Genomic DNA, 17372 nt, shown 5'->3' with positions numbered 1-17372 from the left:
CTTCACGCTGATTGGCTGCGACGCGGGAGACCGACGCGGCGGACCGGACGCAGTGGGCGGGCGGGAACGTGTAGTCTCCGCGGTGCCTGCTGGGCCCGTTCGGCGGCCGGTAGCTGTTGCGGCTGTCGGACTCGTCGTTGCCGCCACCGCCGGCGCTGCCGCCTCATGGCGGCCATCGGGGTTCACCTGGGCTGCACATCAGCCTGTGTGGCCGTCTACAAGGTGAGGACTGGGGGCGTTGGGCTGCGGCTTGGTGTCGGCCACCCACCCCTCTGGGCGCCGGGTCATCTACAGGCGTGAGGACGGCATGTCGCCGGCCTAGCAACGGCGCTCGGAGTGGCGTTGCTGCAGGGACTTTGCGGGGCGAGGGGCAGAGCGGGCCCGGCCGCGTCCCCCGCGGCTCCTCCGGAAAGCCCGCTGCTCCCTGGGGGAGGCGCGTGGCGACGCCGGCGCGCCAGGTTCGGGGATGTGGTGGAGGCAGGATGCCGGGAAGGGTCCCGGCGACTGGAGGGCCGCGGGATGCCCGGAGGGGCCCAGGATTCCTGCTGGCGGGTCGTCCTGGGGACGTAGTGACCGCGAGATGGCCAGAGGCTGGTGGTGGTGGTCGCAGAGACCTCTGGGCCGCAGGACGTGCTGGGCTGGGCCGGAAAGTCTAGGGCCCAGGGGGGCGGGGTAGCCGCAGTCTGGAACTGGAGCTCTGGATCCTGCGGAGCGTGCCTGGCCGGGAAGCCTGTTGGTCGAGCATGCCCGCCGCACTTGGCCTTTCTGCAGGTGAGAGAGCTAAACACGGAGCTGTGGCCTTCCTCTCACCAGTGGGGAGGCGGAAGGAACGGTAGTAATGAGCTCCCCTGCTACTACTCCCGCGTTTAAATCTCCGTTGGTCTGTAAAGAAAAGCCAAAGGGATTGGTGCTACTTTATTTGTATAAAAGGGAAGAAAGATGTATTTGTGGGAGAAGGAAGAGAAGTAGGATGATAATGTAATAATAGGCTTTTTATTGTGTATAGAAAGGTTATTATGTTTGATGCAATTGTTGACTGTGCAGAGCAGACTGAAAAAAAAAACGAGGCCATTCCTCAGGGAATGCAGACCTACTGTAAAAACTAGGGAATTAATAATAATTAAATATACAACTTTAAGATGTTGATATAGCAGTTTTTCTTGCCACATAGGTGGCAAAGTAACGCTGTATGTCAGAATATGTCTAATATGACTGTATATTTCATTTCAAAAGAACTAATACAGTTGTGCTTTTTTTTTTTCTCTCTAGGATGGCCGGGCTGATGTAGTTGCAAATGATGCAGGTGACAGAGTTACTCCAGCCGTTGTAGCTTACGCAGAAAAGGAAGAGGTATTATTCTCCTTATTTTTATACTTTGAAATAATTAAAACATTACATGGATTGTAATATATTACTCCTTTTCAGATTGTTGGACTGGCAGCAAAACAAAGCAGAATACGAAATATTTCAAATACAGTAATGAAAGTAAAGCAGATCCTTGGCAGAAGGTATGGAACAAAATTATACTTTTAAATATGGTAATAAAAACATGTTCATAAATTCTAAATATAATATGAAATGAAACTTGGGAACACCATAGTTTGGTTTTTTTGATGCTTTTTATGACTGAGTCATTTCAGAGAATATTCCAATAGGCTGTTTCTTTTGATTATTATTATTGGATCTTCTAAAGGATGGAATTCACTCAGACATTTCTTACTGACAGATCTGTTAGTGTTGATAAATGCCAACAAAAGTTCATTTAATTTTGATAATTTGCGTCATTCCTAGGTAATAACTTAGACTTTTCACATTTTCATATTTTTTTTTTGACTAAGGGAAATTCAAAGGTTTTGTGGGAATTTGAAGAGTTCTTGGCACTGTGGTTGAATTTTGCAAAACCTATTCAAATTGGTTATAATTTATATAGATGCTATTGATTTTCCTTAGGGGCTTTTGTGACACTTTCTGGGAAGTAACTTTTCCAGTTGGCTTACACATTTAATCATTAGAGAAACAGCTTTTAATTAATGTCTTATGTAAGAATCAGGTCAATCATCTGTTGTAACTTTAATTAGAAGATTAAAGAGGCTTGCCTCTCCAGACTTCTGTCTCCTCAAATTATAGATTACGGTAATTAAGGGTTTTCCTTTTCACTACAGTAGCAATACTTGATAGAGTGTTTTTAAATTTTCAAAGTGCTTTCACATCTATTATTTAATCCTCTCAACATGCCTGTAAAATTGGTAGGACAAGTAATATTTCTCCCCATTTATAGATGAGAAAATCAAGGCTAAAAGAAATGTTGCATTTCTAAAATAATTAGGAAGAGTGAACTAGGTAAGATTGCAGTTCAGTTCTCCTAACCCTCAGCCCCAGTTTCTTTTCTACTTTGTTTAGTGAGAAATTTAAGTAGAAATTTCCTCATGTTGATTTTAGGATTTGGAGATTATAGATTAATATTTATTTCTTTTACGTATATATTTTTATGATCTCTTACGGCTATTAAATTGAGCTTGATATTAATTTTTTTCCTTAGGATATTTATGCACTAAGCCAAAAACTATAGTATTTTAGAGAGAATTCAATATTTTGTGACAATAAATATATTCCCATATCCTTTTACCTATTGATAAACTTAGTACTAAGCACGTTAAAAATTAAGTTAGTAAGCAGGACACAGTGGCTTATGCCTGTAATCTCAGCTACTTGGGAGGCTAAGGCAGGAGGGTTGCATGAGCCCAAGAGTTTGAGTGGGAGCTATGATCGCAGTGCACTCAGGTTGGGCATTAGAATGAGATCTTGTCTCAAAATAAAATAGTTGGTCAAATATTTTTAAATCATAAAGTCTGGAGTCTGGACAAAAGGAAGCTAGAATCACTTAGTAGCCAACAGTGTGTCTGGTTTTTTTTTAATTAAACTTTTTATTTGGGGATAATCATAGTCTTACATGCTGCTATAAGAAATAAAAGAGACTTCTGGTATATTACTCGATTTACTAATTCCCAGTGGTTATATCTACAAACTATAGTACAGTATCACAACTAAGATACTGACATTGATATAGCCAGATATAGAACATTTCCATAGCAATGTTTTTCTTAGTTTTAGGCTGCTATTTGGGGGCAGATGGTTACAGTAATGATGTGGCTGTCTTTTGCCATATTATGCAAAAAGTCTTACATTAGCAGAACAACTCAAGCTCAATTTTCTAGCCCTCAAAGTTACCTTTTAGCAAAGGAGTAGAATAGTGACAGTCAGATGGGTAACACAGCCACAGTGTGCTTCTTAGGCAAAGGTCAGTAAAGCATGAGCGCCTTTTAGACTGTTGCTATACCATGGTCTTTCTTGGGCTTCTCCAAAGTTAGCTGCCTCTTGGTCCACGTTGCTTTCCCTCTCAGCCTATGCTACTCACCAGTCAATGGTGATTTTTACAGATTCATAGTTGTACCAGGTCTCAGCCTTAGAAGCATTTGGCCCTTTGTGGAGGAGCCAGTCCTTTTGTTACCAAGCCATTAAGCCCCTGGTCCAGTATCCACCCTGGGCAGCCTCCCAAAATGGAGCTTTCTCAGTCTTGGCCTCCTGCCTATGTATGACTTACTCACAGGTAGCACCACTTAACTTGCTGCCAAAATTATCCTTATACTCTCCCTGTAACTCTCATTCCCCTGTGGCCTTCCAGCCAGAAATTCAGTCCTTGGACCTGGCTTCTCAGCAGTTGTCCCTGAGAGGGAAGAATCGGCTGGCTCCTGGAAATACACTGAGAACACACAGAGCTTCCCCACACCTTCAGATTTGCACCTTGCTGCACAGGAGCTTTCCAGCCTTCCTTCCCAACGTACCATGGCCAGTACCAATAGCAGTGCGGGCATCCGGTGGTCCAGACAGGAGACACGAACTCTCCTCTCCATACTAGGTGAGGCAGAGTATATTCAGCGCCTCCAGACTGTGCATCATAATGCAGATGTCTATCAGGCTGTGTCTAAGCGAATGCAGCAGGAAGGCTTCCGCCGCACCGAACGTCAGTGCCGCTCCAAGTTTAAAGTTCTGAAGGCGTTATATTTAAAGGCCTACGTGGCCCATGCCACAAGTATGGGTGACCCACCACACTGTCCTTTTTATGATACGTTGGATCAGCTTCTCCGAAATCAGATAGTGACTGACCCAGACAACTTAATGGAGGATGCTGCTTGGGCCAAGCACTGTGATCAGACCTTAGAGGCCTCTGACACCCCAGGGGAAGAGGGAACCAGCATTCTGAAAGCAAAAAGGACTCAGGCAGCTGATCTTCAGCCTATCTTGAAAACAGTTAAGGAATCAGATGAGGATTGTCAGCTGAGAATCAGTGACCGGATACGAGAAACCAGTGACCTCGAGGACTCCTGGGATGAATCCCCGGGTGCAGGTAACTCCCAAGCATGTGAGGGATTGGGGTCCCCGAGTCACTTGGTTCTAAACAGCAGTGTATATTTGGCTAGTGCTCTCCTGAGCATATTCCCTACTTCTGCTACCCCTTCTGCCCTCCCCTTTTTAAACCTATTAGTAAGATAAAACCTCTAGGTTTTAAAAAGCTATGGTCCTAGGTAGGTAAGGTGTTAGAACTCTTAGAACCTAGAAGTGCTCTTTAGAACCAAACTAGTTCTGGCATTATTTGTAATGGGTACTTAGTGCTTTGTAGCTAAAGAGCAGGTTGTATAGCTACTTGGAAAGGGGTTACAGAAAGCAAGGGGGAAGTTCTGGAGGGAAGATTAAACAGGCCAAAATGCCCACATTAAAGAAATGAATTCTTCCCAATCCCTGGCAGAAAGGGACCTTTCTAGGAACTGCCATAGTTTCGTAATTGTCTGTCAACTCTGCTGCTGGCTGCAAGCATTCCCTTAGTGGGAATGTCCTCTTTGCAACATTGTTGCTTTGTTTTTCAGGGTGCTCTCAAGGGACCCCCACCTACAGCAACTCCCACAACCTTTTCAGAGGTGCAGTTGCTCCCTGTCAGAGCAGCCCCATGACCAGACTGGGTGTGTCCGGGGAGCCCGGTCCCTGCACCAGCACCAGCCGCAACACTCCTGGTGCAGCCTCCGCACCACGGCCTCCGGTCTCCTCTCCCAGAGTTGGTTTTGTTTCTGGTGGGGATAGGCCTTTGACCAGTGAGCCCCCTCCAAGGTGGGCAAGGCGAAGAAGGCGGTCAGTGGCCAGGACCATTGCAGCCGAGTTGGCAGAAAACAGGAGATTGGCACGAGAACTTTCAAAGCGTGAGGAAGAAAAACTGGACAGGCTGATTGCTATTGGTGAGGAGGCCAGTGCTCAGCAAGACACTGCCAATGAGCTCCGCAGGGACGCTGTCATCGCGGTCAGACGTTTGGCGACAGCAGTGGAAGAAGCAACTGGTGCTTTTCAGCTAGGCCTTGAAAAATTGCTTCAGAGGTTGATTTCGAACACCAAAAGCTAGGAACTGATAACAAAAGTTTATTTCCTAAACTGGTAGAAGTCTAGTTTCAATACTTTCTAGGATTCTGGCTCCTTTTCTGTGTCCTCAGAGAAAAAGAGTGGATGAACCATTAATGTGCAGAGTGGTAGGAATATACTTGCTAGTACCTTTCCCCAAGATTCTCCACTAATTGTAAGACCTTTCAGAAATGTGAGGGGTGGCCTAATAGAAAATGGATGGAGCCGAGTCCAAGAGAGCTAGTTCGACCTGGGCTTTGTCTCTGATGTAAGGCAATTTAGTTTACCTCTCTACAACAGTTTTCCTCATCTGTAAAATGGGGATGATAATAACTCCTCCCCTGCCTACCTCACAGGGTTGTTGTGAGGGTCAAATGACTAATAGATGTGAAAGAGTTTAAAAGCACTATAGACATTTAAGTTATTAACACATCTGACCTTGGCTGCTTGGTAAGGCCATGGTGAGGCACGTTAGTTTACAAGACACAAGTGTGGCTGTATACCATGACCTCATTGCTTGAATCTTTTTTCACTGGTTTAACTTGACTGCTTTCATGGAGTTTGGGATCTTAATTTTATAAATCCCTCTGTGGCTCTTCAGGCTAGTGTTAGCACTGCATTTTCTTACATTTTCACTGCTATGTCTTTGACATACCTACTACTAAGCAGTCAGACCATCTTTCCCCCCTTCATTTTACTAGTTCTCAGTCTCCTGTCAACATAAGGATATAATTAAGAACCAACAGGGAGTCACAGTAGTATGTTATGGTTCATATGGGTAATCTTTTGATATAATTAAATATTGGCTGTTTTATTGAAAATGTAAGTAAATTCTTTGCATTCCATAGTATTTGGGTCCCTCTATATGCCTAAGTTGTAGCTTTAAATTTTGGTTGCCATTTGAGCATTATGGAAACCATTCAGATTATTATATCAGTTTCCAATCTTCTTTTAGCTAATTTCATTCTTTTCTGCTAGCTGTTTTTTGTCTAGTATGTTACAGAGGGAAAGCCCTAGAAAACTTTCCTTCTAAGGAACTTTCCAAGGTCACTTTTTCTCAAGCATTGCAGCCAAATTTGATGTAGTTAATGGAGTACGGTGGAAGAGAACAGCATTATTTCCCCTTTAGCTTTGGAAACACCAGAGGGTGGTGTGGGTAAAGACTGCCTGGAATAGAGGACTCCTTTTAAGCACAAGCCCTCAACAAATGCACCACTCCGATCCCTCCCCCCACTTCTTTGGAAGAGATGAAGGTGATAACGCCAAACTTCCACTTTACTTTAGAAGGAAAGCCAGTACTAGCCGTCATTAAACTAACTTAAAGCTTTTAGTGGTTTGCTTAGTACTTTCAGGACATACAAATAGAAATCTTTGTGATTTATAAAGCTTCCCTACAGTCTAGAAGCTGGGGGAAAAAAGTGGGCATGTTGGGAGAAGTGAGGTTTTATATTTTGCAGGCGTGGGTGCTTAGCTAAATACTGGAAATGCGAGTGGATGGAGAAATGGTCAAAACAACAGTGGGACCATACCCAGAACCATGAATAGATGGCAGGCAGGCATGCTGCTCAGTGAATGTGTGGTGGCGGAGGGAGGCAGCTGGAGTGATAGAGTACGCTGGAATCTAGTTAGAACGCCTGGATCCCAAACCTTCCATAGTTCGTTTCATCAACCAAATCCCTTGCCCTTTGCATGCCTCGGTTTCTTCGTCTCTAAATTGAGGGACTTGTACTAGTTGACTTTTTTCTAGTACCTTCCAGTTCTAAAAATCTTTTAAATAGCATAATTTAAAAAAGGCGAAGTGGAAGTGAATTTAATTGTAATACTTTCAGTCATAGCAGCATATTAATGTATGTTTGAAATACCGGTAACGATTGTAAGGTAGCATTCTATGGTACTAGTGTTTCTTAATATACTGATGAGCTTCTAAGCACCACACCAGACACACAGATTCCTTGCTTTTATAAAAGGGCATATATTATGGCCTTGAAATGGATCCAGATATATACATTTTCTCAATTGTCTTAGGTCACTATATGGAAAGGTATACGTCAGTTATAACTGGATAATGCTATTATAGATAGGTAGATTTTTCTGGAAAAACAGGGAAGTACTTGAAGGAGAGTTAGAACTGTACTATAGGCCAGGCACGGTGGCTCACGCCTGTAATCCTAGCACTCTGGGAGGCCGAGGCGGGCGGATTGCTCGAGGTCCGGAGTTCAAAACCAGCCTGAATGAGAGCCCCGTCTCTACTAAATATAGAAAGAAATTAATTGGACAACTAAAAATATATATACAAAAAATTAGCTGGGCATGTTGGTACATGCCTGTAGTCCCAGCTACTCGGGAGGCTGAGGCAGAAGGATCACCTGAGCCCAGGAGTTTGAGGTTGCTGTGAGCTAGGCTGATGCCATGGCACTCACTGTAGCCTGGGCAACAAAGCGAGACTCTGTCTCGAAAAAAAAAAAAAAAGGAACCGTACTATATAAACCTAATAATGGTAACAAAGGACTTAGGCAGGAATGTCTTAGAGATGAGTGAAGTGCTGAGGAGCAGAACTGGAGTTCGAATTCAGAGGTAGTATTATGAAAATGTAATGGGTAAAGTGACCTGAACATGGGAATAAAACTCAAGGGAAAGGGCCTGCAGAAGTAGACAGAAAAATACACTAGAAATATTAAGGGGAGGGAAGTTGCAATACTGGGAGACAGTGCAAGAAAGCAAGCCAGGAATCTGCTGATGCGATAGGCCCAGCCATTATACCTGTACCTCTTTGGACAGCCTTTCCACCATTCTGTAACTCAGGTTCCTTGTCTACAATGTAGAAAACTCATAATTACCTACCTCACAGGGGTGTTGTGAGGGTGCTTTTAGGACGTGTAAGGTGCTGTCATGTAACCATAAGGAAGGAGATCCGAGAGCACTTGAGTGCAGCTGACTGTAAGGGATGCCTAAGAAGGGGGACGAAGAGAAAATGGCATTGCTGATACCGATTGTGATGCAGTGGTAGGATTAACTCTGCCTCCTCAAGACCATGATGTAAATGTGGTGCTGTGTATACCAACCCCCTACCACCTTTGTCTTATGTTCAGTAATTTAATCCTGGTGTGGACAAATAAAGTTTTTACTTGTATGTGGTTGTGGGTCAGTCCACTACTTTCTGATGATAGCTGTGATCCTTTGTCACCTCCATTCTCTGCTTTCTACCTGTCCAGTAATTACTCTCCAGTGTCTGGCCTGTATATGGCCCTCAGCTCTACATATGCTGTCTGTCCTGAGATGAGAGAGCCCTCTTTGCATGGCAGTTCAGAAGTAATTCGCCATTTTTAATAGTTGTATGAATTCCATAAAATATTCTTCCTGGCAAATTGTCTTGAGTAGTAGAGAACCTACACAGAAAGGATAAATTATCCCGATTGACTTAAATTCTATTTTAAAGAAAACAGAACCAGGAAGTATCATGCTGGAATTATACTAGGTCATTAAATATGAAATGTCCAATTTTGAATTGAAAGTGTAATTTATTATATCTCAAACAAGAAGCAGTACAAAGTGTGTGCCTAAACTATCGACACAGTTTTGCCGTCTTAACAGTAGCTTGTTCATGCCAGCAGCAAAGAAGCCCAAGAAGCGAGTGGTGATGAAATTGAAAGGTGTTTTCTGCAGACTGTTGACAACTGAATATTTTTCCTTGCAAGAAATGGGCCAAAGCCTGGAAGTAGTGGTAGTGGGTTGGTGCAAGGTCTGAATATAGTGGATGACAGAGAGTTTCCAAGTCCAGCCTCTGTAGTTTAAGCAGTATTGTTTGTTTGACATGTGGCGAGCATTGTCTTGTAAAAGGATTGTCCTGTCTCTATTGACCAATCTCGGCTGCTTAATTGCAATCATACTCATTTCGTCCAAATGGTAGCAGTAGACATCCACTGTAATCAATTTACCAGGTTTAATGAAGCTGTAGTGGATAATACCAGATCTGGATCACCAGGCAGACACCATTAGCTGTTTTTGATGAATATTCTGTTTTAGACCATGTTTCGGCACTTCATCTTTATGAAACCATTGTCGAACACTTGAGATTGTCAAAAAGAATCCATTTTTCATCACACATAACAATATGGTGTAGAAATGTTTCGTTTATATTGTGACAGCAAAGAAAGGCAAGCTTCGAGAAGGTGTCTCTTCTGGTGCTCGTTTAATTCATGTGGAACCCATCTATCCAGCTTCTTTGCCTTGCCCATTTGTTTCAAATGGCCCAATATTGTTGGAATGGTAAGGTCAGACCTTGCTGTTAATTCACACATAAATTGATGGATTCACTTCCACTACAGCTTTCTGTTCATTGTCCACCTTGTTCTCAGGCCGCCCACGGACTCATTTTCAAGATTAAAATCACCAGAACAGAACTTCTCAAACCATTGATGTACTGTACATTCATTATTAGCTGCATCCTTCCAAAACACTTTGTTGATATTTTGAGTTGTCTGCAGTATATTGGTTCCATACAGAAGTCACATTCAAAAATAACACAAATTTTTGACTTAGCATGGTTTCACCAAAATTACTGTAAAAAAAATTACAAAGATAATCACAAGCCCAATGATGCTTTTGCAAGACTGATGATGTACCTTCACAATAAAAATAAAACAAGAGGTGTCAAAGTGAAATGTCAGGGATGACAGTTGTCAAACTTACTACGTAAGGAAATCGGACATTTCATACTTAATAACCTAACACTACTGCACAACCCACTGTGAGCACACTCTTAAAATATTTGACTGGGATATAGTGTAAGTATTGAGTTTAGAAAAAGGGAGCAGAGGGTTTAGTGGAAAGAACACTACATTTGGTGTTGAAGATTAATTATCTGTGTGACTTTGGACAAGCTACTTAGCTGTTTTGTCTCTTATTAATTGATTTTTTAGGTGATAGAGAAGGAAGTATGAGCAACCTGCAAATACTCCGGAGTTCTAAGCCAATTAACCCATTAGTCCTTTCCTTTGCCTGTTACTTACACAGGTTAAGGTCCTCAGATGTCCTGTAACCCTTCAGCAATTAGCTATTATTGCTATTATTATTGCTATATTATAGCTATTACTAATTTTCAGCTCCTTTTACTGAACATTAATATCTCCCAGTGATTCCACTCAAGGAGTCACAGCTCCTTGAAAGAAGGGTTTAGTTTTAGTGGAAGGGTGCTAGTCTATTTCATCTTAATTTCTGGATGAAATTAAGCCAAGGATCAGATTTCTATTCTTGCTCAAGAGGCAGAAGCACTGTGATCATTGATAGTGTCAGTGGGAGGCAGGATGGTAAAGTGTAGACAATAGTAGCCTGATAGAGAAGAACTGGGCTCAAGTGCTGGCTTTGCCTCTTATGTGCTTATAAGTCGTTACCCCTCTCTGAACCTTTTTCAATCTGAAATAATAGCTGCCAAACGTGCCCCACTTTGGTGTCATGAGGATAAAGTGAAATATGTGAAAACATTTCGTACTCTGCATAAATTGGTATTTCCAATTTTAGCAACATAGTACCCATTGTTTTAATTTTTTGCCTTATACATTTATGTATTACTTTGGGACATTATTATGAATTTATATATATGAATATCTGTAGAACTTTGCACATTTCCATTCACAGCATTTATATGTTCACGATGTCTTCTGGTTTTTGATGTTGATTTATATTTGGAAACCAGGCAACAAAGATGGTCTTAGCTATTTTGGTTTGTCCTTGGTTTGTTATCTCCTTTTGTCCTTTTCATCTCAGTGGTTGGATCTTAGGATCACAGATGTGAAAGAATATGACATAAAATTAATTATATCATGAAAAGTCACTGCAAAACATATAGTATCTGTTATTAGCAAGGTCAGAACAAGAAAGAGCTGTTTACTTTCATATTCAAAGATCAGTGCTTTAGTAGAATTAACTATGATATAGTTCTCCATTTCTCAATGAAAATATTATCATGTAAATATTTTAAGACTATGTTAGCATTATGCAGCAATATAAATAAAAATAATTTTATTTATATTTTAATATTCCAGTGATACTGAAAATTACAATCTTTAAACCTTATATATCTATTGTACTGATTTTAATACCTAGCTATCTTTATTTTTCTTTATGGACAGTTCTGATGATCCACAAGCTCAGAAATACATCACGGAAAGTAAATGTTCAGTGAGTATGGGTCTGTTATTGCTTCCCTGTTACACAAACTAACTGCCAAGGTCATGGCATATAATGTTGATTTGAAACTTTGCATTTTTATTAAAATTATTTCTTATTTAGCACAATTATTTCTTTTATAGGTCATTGAAAAAAATGGGAAATTACGATACGCAATAGATACTGGAGAAGAAACAAAATTTGTTAACCCAGAAGATGTTGCCAGACTGATATTTAGTAAAATGAAAGGTATAGAGCAAAAAAGAGAACAAGTCTAATAGTCTTTTGAAAGTTGACCTTAAAAAAAAATTTGGAGGTATTTTTAGATCTTGGGAGAATCAGAGTGATTGAGTGGATTTGCAGTAAAGAGACCCTAAACTGTAGATATAGTTTGAGTACTAATTAGCTGTGACTTTAAGTAAATGACTTACCTTCCCTGACTTTAATTGCCCTATATGTAATATGCATGGATTGGGCATTTACATATTAGCATTTTCAAAACTTTTTAAGATTCAGTGGCCAAATAAGCTTGGTAAGTAGTGAATATTATATCTCTCTTCAATATTGACTGAGCACTCTCTACAGTAATTTAGGCAGATTAATTAGGTCTGATTTTTATCACCACTTCCAACAAAGCCTCTGATCTGAGCAGTATCCTGTTGAACAATTTGGGACATTCTGGAGTAGATTATAAGGCTCACTTCAGCTCTGCAATGATGCTATGAACCTGTGGGATGGAAGGCAGCCTTTCTGATGTGTTGAACTAACATTATTATGATGTTGTGTCTTCACATTGGTGCATTAGAAGATCATTCTTTTTTTTTTTTTGAGACAGAGTCTCGCTTTGTTGCCCAGGTAGCTGGGACTACAGGCACGCGCCACCATGCCCGGCTAATTTTTATATATATATATATATATTAGTTGGCCAATTAATTTCTTTCTATTTTTATAGTAGAGACAGGGTCTCGCTAAGGCTGGTTTTGAACTCCTGACCTTGAGCAATCCGCTGGCCTAGGCCTCCCAGAGTGCTAGGATTACAAGCGTGAGCCACCACGCCCGGCCCTTAGAAGATCATTCTTTATGGAACCAATCTGATTTGGAAGATGGTTGAAACTTTAAAGCTTAAGAGCTAGACTTTTGGGAAAGTACCTAGTTCTGTGTCCATAAGCTGTCACCAAAACCACAAGAAGTACTGCATAATTTAAGATTGCAGAAAGAAAATTGACAGGGTAGGGCTATTTTTTTAGTGAGAAGATCTTTGTCATAAATTAATAAAATCAGGAAGTATTACTTGACATTTTTTTCTGTCATCAGAATTAATCTTATATTTTTTAATATACAGAAACAGCACATTCTGTCTTGGGCTCAGATGCAAATGATGTAGTTATTACCGTTCCATTTGATTTTGGAGAAAAGCAAAAAAAGGCTCTTGGGTAAGTATAATATGGACTCTATCTTATTGGCTCAATTAAAGAAATTTTTCACAATAATACTATATAGTAAAAGATAAGATTATATTTGATAATACCTTAGGCAATAAAGCTATATTTGTAAATAGCTTAGGAAGGTAATGCTCATTAATATTCCCTTTTAAGAACAGCTAAGAGAAAAGTTAGATGTGGTGTACCCTCTTAGCTATTTTGATTGGAAACTTTAATTACCAGGTTAAATTGATATTTATTAATTAATTACTTTGCCTTAGTTTCCTGCAATTAATGTTTAAATGGGAATTACAGAAGAATATGTAATTTTAGAAAATATTTGTGATTATTTCTTCATCTTAGATCTTTTCTTTTTTTGAGATAGAGTCTCACTCTGTTGCCCAGGATAGAGTGCTGTGGCATCAGCCTAGCTCACAGCAACCTCAAACTCCTGGGCTCAGGTGATCCTCCTGCCTCAGCCTCCCAAGTAGCTGGGACTACAGGCATGTGCCACCATGCCCAGCTAATTTTTTTCTGTATATTTTTAGATGGCCAATTTCTTTCTGTTTTTAGTAGAGACAGGGTTTCACTCTTGTGCAGGCTGATTTCAAACTCCTGACCTTGAACTCCTGACCTTGAGCGATCCTCCCACCTTGGCCTCCCAGAGTGCTAGGATTAAAGGCGTGAACCACCACGCCCTGTTAGATCTTAACATCTAAACAAAATAGTTGCACTTAGTTTTTACATGTCATCATGCAAATGTCATTGGTGAATAAGCATGTCTTTGCTGAATACAGTTCTATATGGAGCTTTGGCAAATATTGAAGTTGTTTCTGTGGCAGAGAATTCCCTTATTTACTTATGAAAACTGTGACCCTATATTAAAGCAATTGGAAAATTTCAAATGCTTTATGAATTTGTATTAATCTCTTTCTAAAGTTTGTAAGCATAGGCATTTTCTTTTTGACTCAACAAATGTTTATTGATTACTGTTTAAGCCACATTGTATTCAGGGTTGAGTATATAGCTACAAATAAGACATGGTTTCTGACTTCACAGAATTATTAATAACAAAATCATTGTGATAAAGTATGATAGTGCCTTGAATGGGGAAATTCTGGATGGCATGAAGGCTTTGAGAGCCCAGAAAGACTGTCCAGAGAAAGTGAACTTCTTTTGTTAGCATGGACATTTTTGAGAGCTTTATTTTCCTTATTCAATATACGCACATATTTTCTTTGTCAAGAAAATGGGCTCTGAACATTATAATTTTAAACAGAAAGTGAACTCTTATAATAAGTCACATCCATTTCTTGTGGTCTATTTTCTTTTAAAGATCATTGCACTTCATTTTCTACTTGTGAAATCTTATTTGCTGTTACATAAAATCTTTAGCAGAGCATTTCTAAAAATGTAGTATTGAATATGTTGTGATATTAAATTCATTGAAAGCAAATTGTTCACAGAGATGCAGCCGGAGCTGCTGGATTTAATGTTTTGCGATTAATCCATGAACCATCAGCAGCTCTGCTTGCTTATGGAATTGGACAAGACTCCCCTACTGGAAAAAGGTAAAAACCATATTTGCAGTTTTAAGTTCTTTCAGTGCAGAGAACATTTTAAATTACAGCAATTTTATCAATAAGGATTGTTATGTAGTGGCTCCCAACCTTCATGGATGGAAGGATGTTGAAATTCTTACCTAGAGGTTTTCAAATATTAGTAGTTAAGAAAGAGGTCATGGGAAAAACAGAAAGGACATAACAGGAGGAAAGATTGAGCTTTTCTGTCCTTTTTATTTAATCGCCTTCATTTTGTCCCTTTTTTAGAGGAAGATTTGAAAATAACATGCCTGGCCAGTTCCAACTCAAGCTAGGAGCACTGCTGATTTTTCTACCAATTTTAAAAATTATTAGACATGTTTAGGACAGTGGGTACTTTCATATACTTTTTTTTTTTTTCATATACTTTTGACTTGACGGGAGATGGGGGAAATCCAGCATAAGCATTTGAGATTCCTTTTTTTTTTTTTTTATGAAACAAGAGTCTCACTGTGTTGCCCTGGCTAGAGTGCTGTGGCATCAGCCTAGCTCACAGCAACCTCAAACTCCTGGGCTCAAGCAATCCTTCTGCCTCAGCCTCCCGAGGAGGTGGGATTACAGGCATGTGCCACCATGCTCGGCTATTTTTTTCTCTATATATTTTTAGTTGTCCAGCTAATTTGTTTCTATTTTTAGTGGAGATGGGGTCTTGCTCTTGCTCAGGCTGATCTTGAACTCCTGAGCTCAAACAATCCACCCGCCTCAGCCTCCCAGAGTGCTAGGATTACAGGCGTGAACCACCACACCCGGCCTGAGATTCCTTTTGATGGTGAAATAGTAAGATATACTTATTCCTAATTTAGCTGTCAACACATCTCAAGAGACCTAATGTTCATACAACTTTAGAGAAATGAATTGAGATAGATAGTGTTGACTTTCCCTAATTGTTTGACCTCATTCATATCTCACAGTGAAAGAAATTAATATGTATAAGTCACTAGGAAATTATTTTTACAAACACTAGATAAATGTAGAACAAATACCAAACTTTGAGTTCTGATGCTCAAGAAATTGGGAATTAGCACCTAGTTTTACATGTTTTATATCTACAGAACATGTTATTACACTAAGTTACTTGCATAGTATTAACACATAGAATTTCTATATTCAATTTTCTTAAAATTTACTATAATCACAAATGTCTTCTTGATTTCCTTTGAAAAGTTAGTGTTATAAATTCTAGTTACTCAGAAGAATACAGTTGTACACACATGACTAAGTAAAAAAGAACTTTGGGGGGCGTGAGGCATGGGCAATATACATAACCTTAACATTTGTACCCCCATAATATGCTGAAATTAAAAAAAAAAAGAACTTTGTCTTTTTTTTCTGAACCAAGACAAAGTTCTTGGTTCAGAAAGTCTGGGTTTGAAGCTGAATTCATCACTGAGTGACTGTGAACAACTTAATTACTCACCTGAGATTTTCAGTTTCCTCATTTATAATTTAAAGCAATTAGACTAAGTGACTCCTAGTGTTCAACCTAGCTTTAAAATGTTGTGGTTTGCTAATAACTAACTCTGTCTTTCTCTTGAAGCAATATTTTGGTGTTTAAGCTTGGTGGAACATCCTTATCTCTCAGTGTCATGGAAGTTAACAGTGGAATATATCGGGTTCTTTCAACGAACACTGATGATAACATCGGTGGTGCACATTTCACTGAAACCTTAGCACAATATCTAGCTTCTGAGTTCCAGAGGTGAGTGTTAATGGCCTGGATAATACATTTTGATAGAAGTTTCTCTTCCAGTTTTTTATTTTTCTCCTAATTTATTTTAAATTATCCAGCTACAAAGGAGGAAGTTTTTGTGTTATTTTTTTTTTCATTGCTTGGAAACTGGATATTTTCATATCTGAAGTTATAATGTCCTATTTGGGCAATAGCAAGGAAGCAGAGGCCAGGCTGTGCCCAGTGCAGTGTGCTACTTGGATTTTTCACTTAGAATAAAGGGACCACCAGACGTTGAATTGCGTGAGCTTGGATCTCAAGTTTGTTTTCCTAATTCTTCATTTACTGCTCTTCTGTCTGGTATAAGCACTGAGGCCTCGCTGCCTTCTGAACAATTTTTTTATAAGTCTAGATTTGGTGAAGACTGCATTATGTTATCATCATATTCCAGTAAGTTAATGTCTCATGGAGTGTTTAATTACCAGTCTACCACAAGGAATATTTTAGTCTTGTTACTGGATGTAATTACTTCATTCAGAATTCTAATCCTGCTTGGACATAGAAAGAGTCAAATATATAATGGTTATACTTTGGATATTGCCACTGTAAAAAAATAAAATAGTTGAAACAGTATCTTTACCAGTTTGATTAAATTCATTGGTTGAAAAAGTCTTGAAAAAAATGGCCATTTCTCACTTGTTTAATAAAGACCTATACTGCTTTTTGTTGTAAAGTTATTGTTTAAACAAAACCATTGATAACTACTTACCAAGTAGTTTTAAAATTGAACTCACTGGAGATAGAGGAACTGTAATTTACTTATTTTGTATGTGTCAAATTTCTTCGTATAAGCACTTTTAGGTTTTTTGGTTTTTAATGCTCAACTGGTAATTTGAAACCGTTTGACAACGATAGTGTTATGATTGTAAAGAGTAACATAGGAGACTTTGACCCAGTTACATAAATCTCCTTCAACCTCCGGTTGTCTCATGTGAAGGATCATGTGTACTCTGCTTGCTTCAAAGCATAATCTACTATTACGGTTACATAATGCACCAATTCAAAATATTCGGT

The 17372-nt window shown here is 39.7% G+C and overlaps 2 protein-coding genes across 3 annotated transcripts in view; both read left to right on the top strand.

Annotated features, from left to right (window-relative positions):
- Positions 1–43: 43 nt before the first annotated feature.
- The window catches only part of HSPA14 (heat shock protein family A (Hsp70) member 14), a 29399-nt gene continuing 12070 nt past the window's right edge, over positions 44–17372 (top strand). Inside the window, exons 1-8 of the mRNA XM_012738000.3 lie at positions 44–222; positions 1270–1350; positions 1426–1508; positions 11571–11619; positions 11751–11856; positions 12950–13040; positions 14495–14599; positions 16167–16328. Coding sequence (XP_012593454.2) covers positions 166–222; positions 1270–1350; positions 1426–1508; positions 11571–11619; positions 11751–11856; positions 12950–13040; positions 14495–14599; positions 16167–16328 — 734 coding nt within the window. The 5' untranslated portion in view covers positions 44–165. The remainder of the gene's footprint in view (positions 223–1269; positions 1351–1425; positions 1509–11570; positions 11620–11750; positions 11857–12949; positions 13041–14494; positions 14600–16166; positions 16329–17372) is intronic.
- Positions 1424–6289, top strand: MSANTD7 (Myb/SANT DNA binding domain containing 7). Of its 2 annotated transcripts, none has more exons than XM_012738001.3 (2): positions 1424–1508; positions 4923–6289. In XM_012738001.3, exon 2 carries the CDS (start codon positions 5003–5005, stop codon positions 5444–5446), a length of 444 nt encoding a protein of 147 aa, XP_012593455.2. In that variant the 5' UTR covers positions 1424–1508; positions 4923–5002; the 3' UTR covers positions 5447–6289. The 2 variants fall into 2 exon arrangements, with proteins under 2 accessions (XP_012593455.2, XP_075853799.1); XM_075997684.1 differs by lacking the exon at positions 1424–1508 and adding an exon at positions 3719–4405.

The sequence above is a fragment of the Microcebus murinus genome, chromosome 25 (genome assembly GCF_040939455.1).
Source record: "Microcebus murinus isolate Inina chromosome 25, M.murinus_Inina_mat1.0, whole genome shotgun sequence".
Taxonomy (NCBI): Eukaryota; Metazoa; Chordata; class Mammalia; order Primates; family Cheirogaleidae; genus Microcebus; species Microcebus murinus.
The sequence above is the reverse complement of the archived record's forward strand: the minus strand, read 5'-3'. Positions and strand labels throughout refer to the sequence as shown.